General features: G+C 50.2%; 1 protein-coding gene across 15 annotated transcripts in view; it reads left to right on the top strand.

The window, feature by feature from the left end:
- Positions 1-6,877, top strand: part of LDLRAD4 (low density lipoprotein receptor class A domain containing 4) — a 363,714-nt gene extending 356,837 nt beyond the window's left edge. For all 15 annotated transcript variants that reach the window (XM_079108897.1, XM_079108898.1, XM_079108900.1 and 12 more), the window contains one exon: positions 58-6,877. In XM_079108897.1, coding sequence (XP_078965023.1) covers positions 58-588 — 531 coding nt within the window. In that variant the 3' untranslated portion in view covers positions 589-6,877. The remainder of the gene's footprint in view (positions 1-57) is intronic.
- Positions 6,878-10,204: the final 3,327 nt, after the last annotated feature.

A 10,204-nucleotide genomic window follows, 5' to 3' on the forward strand; every position in this document is an offset into this window, starting at 1 on the left:
GATACCCCGTGGGGTGGTGCCGGGCACATCCTCAGGCCTCTCCTCTGTTCCTTCCAGATCATGTACGCCCCTCGGGCCAGGGACAGGTTCACTGCCCCATCCTTCATACAGCGGGATCGGTTCAGCCGCTTCCAGCCCACCTACCCCTACGTGCAGCACGAGATTGACCTCCCTCCCACCATCTCCCTGTCGGATGGGGAAGAGCCGCCTCCTTACCAGGGGCCCTGCACCCTGCAGCTCCGGGACCCCGAACAGCAGATGGAACTCAACCGAGAGTCTGTGAGGGCCCCGCCCAACCGGACCATCTTCGACAGCGACTTGATAGACATTTCCGTGTACAGCGGGGGCCCCTGCCCGCCCAGCAGCAATTCGGGCATCAGCGCGGCCACCTGCAGCAGCAGTGGGCGGGTGGAGGGGCCACCACCCACCTACAGCGAGGTGATGGGCCGCTACCCGGGCGCCGCCGTCTTCCATCACCAGCACCGTGGCGCTCACGGAGGCAGCAGGCTGCAGTGTCCGCAGAGCGACTCGGAGAGCACAATAGTCCCCCTCAAGGGCAAAGACAGGAAGCCCGGGAATCTGGTCTGACCCTCGGCTGCACACTGGAACCCAGGAGGAGCCGCGGAGGGCAGAGGCCCCGGGTCGGCCAGGTGGTGTCGGTTTCACATGGTACAACCAAGTAAAACCAAATGTGCGCACACGGCCTGTTTCTGCTTCCTTCCAGGGGAGTTGCATGCGAAGGAGCCGATGCAGACTTCCACCCGGTGGACCGCCAAGGCGTTTCTTCGGGGGCAGGGTGGGGATGGGGGATGGTTTTGGCAAAGCCGGGCAGGGAAACAGAAAGGGGGTGCTTCGAAGATATCATGAAATAAGAACCACAGAGGTATTTGATTTATTTAATTCCTAAAGGAGACTTCAGATTAAATGAGGCCAGAATGGCCTGTTTTGTAACTAACTGAATAAAGGAAGTGTTATATTATCATGGGGAAGAATCAGCCCATTGGCTTTTTCTCCTAAGGTGTGGAACTTTTATTTTGTTTTAAAAATATGAAACAAAATTACTGTTCTGTGTGCCAAGGTATAAAGTGGGGAAGTTAGATGAATGCAAGGAGCTAATCTTTGTTGAGATTGTGTTTCCAAAGTTGCACTATTGATGTTTAAAATATATATGAGGGAACTGTTTTGCGTGAAGTTCTGTATGTTGCTTGTCTTTTCCCCTGTGGATGGTTATTAGGCCCAAGGAACATCCTAGTGTTCCCAGATCACTAAGACTTATTTGGGGAGGTAGCCTAATACTTACCAAATTATGTAACTCGGCCAAGTGATGATTGCTGCAAGAATTTGCATCCTATCGTGGTGCATCACTGAAGCATGTGGATGGAAGATAGGAAATACCAAGTTCCAGCACCTCTGACTTCTTTGAGTTATTCCGCTAGTTTTAGGCTGCATACCTTATAAAATGAACTCAATGCGTGCATTTCCGTATCCAGCATCATGCAGTGCCGCCCTTGCCCGCCAGCAGCGTGGTTCCTCCAGTGATTTAGATTTTTTCACTGTAGCATGAAATATATTCAGATACATATTTTTTTGCAATAAATTGTTTAAAATGCAAGGTGGTTATTTTGCATACTGCTGAAATATGTGACTCTCGGTGTGTCCCCTTGCCTCTCCCCTTTCCCAGGTCAGTTCTGCAAGGCTGGTCAGTCCAGTGGAGGCTCCCAGCGGCCACCTGCATACAGCTTGCCCAGAACTCGCTGTGTGAGCCACGCTGGCAGAGGTCCTTGGAACTGAAGCAAGGGCACCTGGCCTACCAGTCATGGTAACAAGCCATTGCACTTCACAAGTGTCACATGGAACTCAGCATGCAGATCTGCCTACACTCCCGCAGGGATTCACCTCCTCCCTCCCTGGCAGCCTTCCTGTTGCTGGCAAGGACCAGGGGGTCAGTTAGAGGACAGGGGTAGGTGGGGGCATGACTGTAACAGCACAGGACAAAAAGCACAACCTGCAGTTAAGATGCAACCAGAAAACTGATTCTAAATATCGTCTTAGTTTTAATATTCCTAACGTGAGCAAATATTCATTCTTACAGATAAAAACAAAACAAAAAACTTTCTCCTGCCGTGTTAAGCGCCGTCTTTGTAACAGCAGCAGTCGATCAGGTTAACACATTCTGCACCAGGCGAAGGGCTTATCTGTAGTGGCCGGCTGCTTTCTATTGGGCTTCTATGGCCCTGCACATAACAAGACCAATGGAATGGTGACCTTGACTAACGGCTTTAATGTCAAATTGTATGTGTGTGTGTGTGTTGCTCTGTGTTCTTGGAGGCAATTCCTCAGACACGTGTCTGTTCAGTCTGCTGAGAGCTGGAGACTGTTTGGAAGCCCTTGTCCTGTCTGATCCCAGTCTGATTGCTTCTGCTTCTTCCTCAGTAGGTAAGTCACTGTGTTTGTTTTGAGGCTTGGAACCTCCCTTAGATGGATCCATTTCACACAGTACACAGAACCAGGAGACAGATGGCCAGCAGTTGTCAGCCGTACCGAGGACCCTGCTGGGGAGGACAGCACTTGAGGGTTGCAGTGGAAATCCTGGGGCTGGCTTCAGTCTCGTTCTAGAGACCTTCTTTCTGAAGGCCTCTATCAGGCAGGGAGAAACCAGCCCACCGGGCAGGCCAGAGATGGCTCTTTCCATGACTCTGGTGGCTTCCTGAAAGGTCCCTTGCTCCCTGGGTGTGAGACCTATGTCTGAGAGAAGCTGGTCCGTGACACAAAGGTAAAGGTGAGGAGATGCTTGTCCAGAAGGGGATCCCACTGGTGGGAACTCAGTGTGGCTGGCTGACCAGTCAGGTGCTCCTGAGACACAGGTAAGGTGATCAACTCATGGCTTCCTCATTCCAAATTCTTCCTGTAGTTCTAGAAAAGTCAGTGAATCCACCCATTAGCTCCAGCTCAGATGGCTTCACGATTCCTGCTTTCCTACCTGCTACAAGACAGGGCCGAGGCTGGAGACTTGTAAATTTTTTAGTAGCTTCACAAATATAGGAACATTCTGCAGATGTCAATAATATTGGCAAAACCATCATTTAATTCAAGTAGCTTTAATCATCCTTCAAAGGAAGAGTCCCCCCCCCCCCCCCCATTCAGGTACCCTAGAGAATTGCCTTTTAAGTTAATCAGTTGTTGCAAAGACACATACATAGTAAAGCTTGACTTTGAAAGGTCTTTGAGGCTGGGCCTCAGTAATGAATTAGTGTAAAAGCCAAGGTCATAAATTTGATTAATAGTCAATTTCCCTTGACACACTGGGGGAGATTCAGATCAGGAGCTCTTCTGAACATGTGGCCTCCCGGCTCATGAGGTGTGGAATGAGCAGGAGTGTGTAGACGCAGGCCGCACGGTGGGCTGTTGTCTTTAAGAAGTCCATGGGCTGGTGAAACCAGCGATTCGGGATCTGAAGGTCCGTAATCATATATTGTTCCCACAGAGCACCGTAACAGTCCTAAGAAGGAAACTCTTCGGCATCCCGCTGAGACTTCAATTCCCTGTCACTGGGGCTTCCAGGAGTTCTAAGCCCCAGCCAGGCCGACTCCCCTCTGTAGGAACTGCCTTCTGGCTTACATTCACTTGTTCAAAATGCTAGCATTTTCCAAACAGCAAGCAATCTAAGCAAGAGAGTGTGAAACATCACACATTTAAAAAGTTGACGTAGGGCTGGGGGCAGGGCGTGGCTCAGGCTAGGCTTGCCTAACGTGCGCAAGGCCTGGGGTCCAAACCCAGCTAGGTGGAAAATTATCAAATAGATTAGTTGATCTGCTTTTCATGTTCATGACTGATTGACAAACCAGTTTGACATGCACGCCTCTGCCCACCACACACACACACCGGCCCAGGGTTGATCTCAAGCTGGCTGAGAACAGTTAAAGATACGCCCTGGTGATACACTGCTCACCAACCTGAGCTCAAACTCCAGTGAGAAATGGGAGCCCACGGCACACTGGGAGGTCTCAGAGCAGCACTGGGATTGGGTCCCTGGATGAGTATCTCCTGAACTTGGAAAGAACATCACTTATCTTCACCTTTATCTAAGAATGAGGGGCTCGAAAGGAAGCACCTTCAGAAAGCTCTGACTCAGAAGCTCGCACTCTGACTCCTGCTTTCCCCTCAGAGCCAGCAGACCCTCCATGCTCCATCCAACAGTCCTTTCAGAGAGGCACCTGGGTAGAGGCCTTCAAAAATACCCTCAGCCCGCACTTCCTTTTTGTACTGGGGATTGATCCCAGGGGCGCTTTACCACTGAGCCACATCCCCAGCCCTTTTAAACATTTTATTTAGAGACAGGGTTTCGCCAAGTTGCTAGGGCATTGCTGAGGCTGGCTTTGAACTCGCACACACTTGTTGATAGACACACAGCTCCTTCCTGCCCTCCCCTGGATGGGAGCCCCACCTCGCCCTCTGCTGACGCTGCCGGGGCAGCGTGGCCACTGTTTGCGCCGTGCTGGTGCGTGCTGAGTGACTCTCTTGCACACCATTACATTTTCATAAAATCTCCGGAGCTCTGCAGTATGTGAGGGGAACAAACACATAAGGCCACTTGCTTTCTGCTACCTGTTTGCTTTTCTGGTCTGTCTGAAGCCAGTGTTCAGAGCCAAGCCTGAGCCAGGCACACGTGTGCCTGTGCTGGTCACGTGAGCACAGACCCTCCTGTTCACACTGCAGAAGGCCAGGCCTTTAGTCTGCTTAGGGAAAAGGACACTGCGGGGTGACCAGGTGGCAAGGAGGGCAGTGTCCTCTTCTCAGTGTGAGACCAGTAGCTAACAGCGGCCCCACAGGGTCGCCAATCAGAAGACCGCTGGGTGGCACGCACTCTGGCGGCGCACACACTGAAGTTGGAATGCTGCTGGCCAGCATGGCCCCTGAATGAGGATTTACAAATCCGTTTGGCGCTCAGTATCAGAATAGGAAATAAGGGACTCTGCTTGCACCCAGGTTCTGAGTCCTCAGCTGGCACTTGTGGCTACCAGCTACCCTGAGACCAGAGACGTGCGCTCCAAGCCTCCAGTAGCACACAGGTTGAAGCTCTGTGGCTCTTGCCGAGCTCAGGTTTCCCTTAGTGCCAGGGTGACACGCTTGCTGCCCTTGCTTCCTGAGTCGTGCCCGACAGAAGGCGTGGTCCAGCTTGGGGATGTCTGGCTGAGAATGCAGCGCCTTTGTCCCCAGCCTTGGTTCCTGGTGCGAGCATGGGGCAGGGCACTCAAGCTAGACAGTGTGCACAGTGCAGGCACCCTGCCATCTCCAGCTCTGCGTGCTCCAAGCAGCCAGGTGCCTCCTGCTCTGGCTTCAGCAGACGCAGCAACCCAGCCCGCTTCTGCGCTCCACACCACCTTTGCTGTGCCTCACTTAAAATGGTGCTTCTTCGGTTGTCTGTCTCCTCCTACGTTTTATTTGTAAGGTGCTGTATATAAAAGTTGAATATATTATGCACATATCCTACCCAATGGGTAGAACAAACATTTGTTAATACTGTACTATAATGTATAGATTCCAAGTTTAACAGAAATGGCATAGAATTTGTGAATGCCTGTGTGCTTGGTCCTCTTTTGTAAGGGAATTTGCAAATGGATGCATATAGATAAAGTCTATGTAGTTTATTTTCCTATTAAATACCAATATTATAACATAAGGGAAAGAAGTCTGAACAAGCGACCGTTTACGACCAGTGTATATATAACAATTGAGTTGCATCTTTGCTGTGAAAACACTTTGAAAAATATTTTTTAAAAAATCACACAGCTTTATGGTTACCACTAGATGCTTCTTATTTTAATCACTTTAGAAACGCTCAGCTGGACATATTTGAGTCCATTTTAGAAATGGTCTGACATATTTGAGTCAGAAAAAATGACTTCAACTTGCTTTGTGAGCACACGTTACCTTGTGGCGTATGAAGGGCTCAGGCCTTGTGAGAAGTGCACGGTTTTGTTGTTCAAATGGTGACGTCACGAAAAAGTGACGGACCAGACTGCAGCAGAGGACTCTGTTGGGCTTCGGGGCATTTGTGACCACGTGTGTTTCGAGTCTCTCTGTGCCTTTTTCTCTGGGAACTGAAGCTGTGGAGCCAGTGAAGAGGGAACTCTGTAGGGAGAGAGAACCTCAGGAAAACCGACCCATGTGGGGGGACCCTGGACTCAGGAAGTGTGTACCATGGGTTGGCATCAGAAAATGAGCTGTCAGCCAGCCAAGCCAGGATGCTCAAGCCCATCCCTTCAGGTGTCCTACGCCAATCCTAACCCAAAATGCCAACAGGGTTTGTGACTAGAGATACAATTCCAGCTACACGTGAAGTTACGCCTCTTTTGGCTCAGTTTGTGTCTGTCACTTGTTTTTCTTCAGATATTCTACTATTATTTTTTAAACAAAAGAAAGGCCTGTAACACCGTGACCATAAAAGCCACGCTGAATCTTAGTGTGGGCAAAGTGCTGTCCATCAAGGCAATCCACGCATTTCTGCCCATCCGTCCATATTTCCAGTCTATTCTGTCACTGGGTGGTAGCTTAGTCAAGTCCGTATTTTTTATTTGCTTTGATGTTCTGATTTTAAGTTACAACACAATCATCTTCCCACCCTCTAGAGAATATCACTACTGCTTATCCTCAATCCAGAAAGAAACACCTCTATAGTGCAAGTCTTATGTCGGGAGGGATTGAGATTAGGTTGGTCTTCCTTCAGCACCTCCTGAAAGGGCTGTGAACAGGTGCCCTTCGACGTATTGGGTGCCAGGAGGGGGTGCCACTGGTACCTGCAGGGCACACCAGGGTCAGCACTGATGTGTCAAAAACAAAGCTGCCACCCCGGGTCTGGGGCGTGAGAATGTTCTGTAGAGGTACCAACATGTGTGACCACAGCACTGCTTGCTTCCCACAGACCCAACTGAGGCCGAGACCTTATAGTCGATGATACTGGTTCCGTTCACCGTGTGTGTTGGTGTATCACTGTTTTCTTTCCATGGCTTCAAAATTCACGTCTTGTCATTGTATTCTTGTCTAGTTTAAAGCTGTTTAAAATATATATAAAATACTATTCACAGCATTTAGTTCATTTAAATTTTACTACAAAGCAATCTACTAAAAAAGTACAGCTGTATTTGAACTTTTCAATCTTTGTGAGCTATGATAATCGGAAGTCATTAAACGTCTTTTTTTAAGGCAACAGTTTGTGCTTAATTTTCAACATAACTCCCAGCTGTAGAAAGATCCCTGACTCATGTGTCTGCCTCCTTCCCCTGAACATCATTTGGAGACCCAAGGTCTGTAACTGCAAGGCTCTTAAAGATGTTCTGCCAAGTACTGTTTGTCATTCGTGAAACCAGGTTTTCTGTTCGTTTTTAATGCTGTGGTCAAACCACAGAACAAAATCATTAAAAATCAGTGATATTCCTTTGTCCCATGGGTGGTTTGTTTTTGCCTGTTTATCTTTCAGTTACAACAAACATGGAACCCAACATGGTTAGGACCCACCTCAGAGAAACACCACTTCTCGTGTGGTGCTGGGGACGGAGCCTGGGGCCTCCGCGTGCCAGGCAGGCCCCCCACCCCTGAGTGGGGCCAGGGCCCAGAGCAACACTTCTGATGGTTCCAAGTCCAGGCTCCACTGAGCCTTGTCGGTCTTGACCAAATGATGAGTCTGCCTGAAACTACTCTGGGGAGAGCACCGCCTAAGCTTCTCTTCCCATCCTGGTTGTGCATGGAACAGTCACAGAGGGTCCTGAGGGGCCGTCAGAACGGAGGGCCGCAGAGGGCTATGGAAGGCTGGGCAAAATGCAGCTCAGGCTTCCGACAAGGAGAGCTGCTCGCCGAGGGAAACTCCCGCGGGCTTACACTCCTCAGCACGGGTGTACTCCATGTTCCTCTGCTGAGAACATTCTTCGCTCTACATAAGCACGTGGGTTCCAGGTGACATGGCTGTGCATGCACAGAAGTCCGCACAACCGTCCAAACTACTGTTGTAAGTGAACTCGGCATGGCTGCAGGATGGCTCAGTTTGCCCTTTTACGTATTTGAAATGAACAGATGGAAACTACAAAATTAAAAATACTACTGAAGTAGTTGAATGGGCCTGAAATTCCACTCGTAACATCCATTTTCGATTCTGAATCAACTTCCTTCTGGAGTGTCAGGCTGGTGGCACGTGCCTGTAATCCCAAGCAACTTGGAGTGAGACCCTGTCTCAAAAATAAAAAGGGATATAGCTCAGTGGTAAAGGGTACCTGGGTTCAGTTCTCAGTGTCACCCTCAACAAATATTTTGGAAAAGGATTGGAGAAGAGCCCTAAGGAGGAAGAGGAGAGTGGGAGCAGGTTCCCTTCCCTTGGTGACGACCAGTGCAGCACGCTCAGCAATGGACCCTGTAGGCTCCTAGTGCAGCAGCCCGGAGAGAACTGCAGGCTACCAAGTCTTGCTCCCACTGACGCCAGGGAAAGCTCTGTAGCAAGGAATGGGGGCTTCAGAGACTCGGTTCAGCTTGATGGTCTGCTTCATTCATCCTGGGAGGGGCTTGGCACAGGCTTCCCTCAAAGCTGAGGTTCCACCAAGGATCTGGGAGCCTCTCCCAAAGGAAGTAGAAGATCAACCAGCTGTGGGAGGTGCTGCCAGGCTGGGTTCTCTGGTCAACGTGTTGACGAGCCACACAGCCATCCCCTTGCAGGACAGGAGGCAGTGGATCCAATCCTCCATGCAGGGTGGCCCTTGTGGGGTCCCTTCTTACCAGGCACCCTGAATAAGGATGAGGCAAGTTCTGAAGACTCTGGAGGCAGAAAACCAGAACGAACCCATGCTGTCCGCCCCAGCGGGGGCTGAGCCAGGGTCCCACAGGCCTGTGATGCAGGCCCGTGAGGGGCTGGGAGAGAGGACCGCAGTGCCCGCCCTCTCCGTGCTGTCTGACCGCGCTCCCTGCCTGGGATCCCAGCAGCTCCCTCCCTGACAAGTCCCTGCCACCTTGGGTGTACTTATGCCCCAAGCCTGGGGGACTCTCCACCCTACCACAGCGCTGTCCCCAAACCCCTCCCAGATGTGAAGCTAGGCAATTCCTGGCTCTCTTGACCAACTTGTTTTACTCATTAGCCTGTTCTTTAAACAGCGGAGCTGCTGCCTGTCTGGAACCAGACCCACCAGGCGCCCCCGCCATGGTGTCCACACTGTGGAACCTCTCAGAGCGTCAGAGTCGCTCTGGAACGAAGTGTGCCTTCTGCTGTGAGGTCACGCACAGAACACTTGATAATGAGCCTTGCCTTAGAACATCATGATTAGATTTCCCTCATTACACTGTTTTGATCTGTTTGGTTTAAATGGATTCTAATTGAAATGCACACTCAAAAACTGCAGCCAACAAGTCAACCCTTCCCATTTGTTACCTCGGGTTTGATGCCATGTTTCTGTCAAGGCTTTAGCTTTCGCCCTAATAACGCGAACCTCATTCACCCCTTTACACACTTTCAAAAAGATGCAGAAGTGCAAAAGCGCCAGTTTTAATGATTTGGACACAGCAGGGCTCTGGCTGAAAATACGCTTTCAGAAGGCCTCACTGGAGAACGCATCTGTCTTTTTGGAACCTAAAACACTGCAGTTGTATCAGGGGCTCTTACATAATTTAACCCACCAATGAAGCCTTTCCAAAGTTGGATTTGTCTCTACTGTTACCATTACCAGTCATCTGTAAGCAGAGAAAGTTTTAGCCATTTACATTAGCAAATTGAGCAAATAAGTTCTGATGTCCAAACACAAAGGCACCACCTCACCCCAGTCCACCGGCCTCTGCCCCCAGAGCCCACCTGCCGGGAACACCAGGCTTCTCCAGGTAAGCTGAGACTGCACTGGTTATGCCATCTTTGGCTTGGGTTTCTGTCAGGTGACAGGCTGCCTGGACAGCTCCCTCATACAGTTCAAGGGCAACACAGGCCTTGGGGCCCACAGGCCAAGGTGGGTTTACAGGAGCTTCACCTGAAGTGACTCATGTTCCTGACTGGGTTTTAAGAATTGTCTATAAACCAGGCCCAACGGCAGTCACCTACCAAACCCGCTATGATAGGGAGAGACTAGTATGCCACACACCTGGCCCCTGGCTGCCTCAGGAGTGGCTGCTGTTCCTGCTGGAAGTTCCACGTTCTGGATTTAATTTAAAACTACGTTGTGCCCAAATACAACAGACCTGC

The sequence above is a fragment of the Sciurus vulgaris genome (assembly GCF_902686455.1).
Source record: "Sciurus vulgaris genome assembly, chromosome: 13".
In the NCBI taxonomy this organism is placed as follows: Eukaryota; Metazoa; Chordata; class Mammalia; order Rodentia; family Sciuridae; genus Sciurus; species Sciurus vulgaris.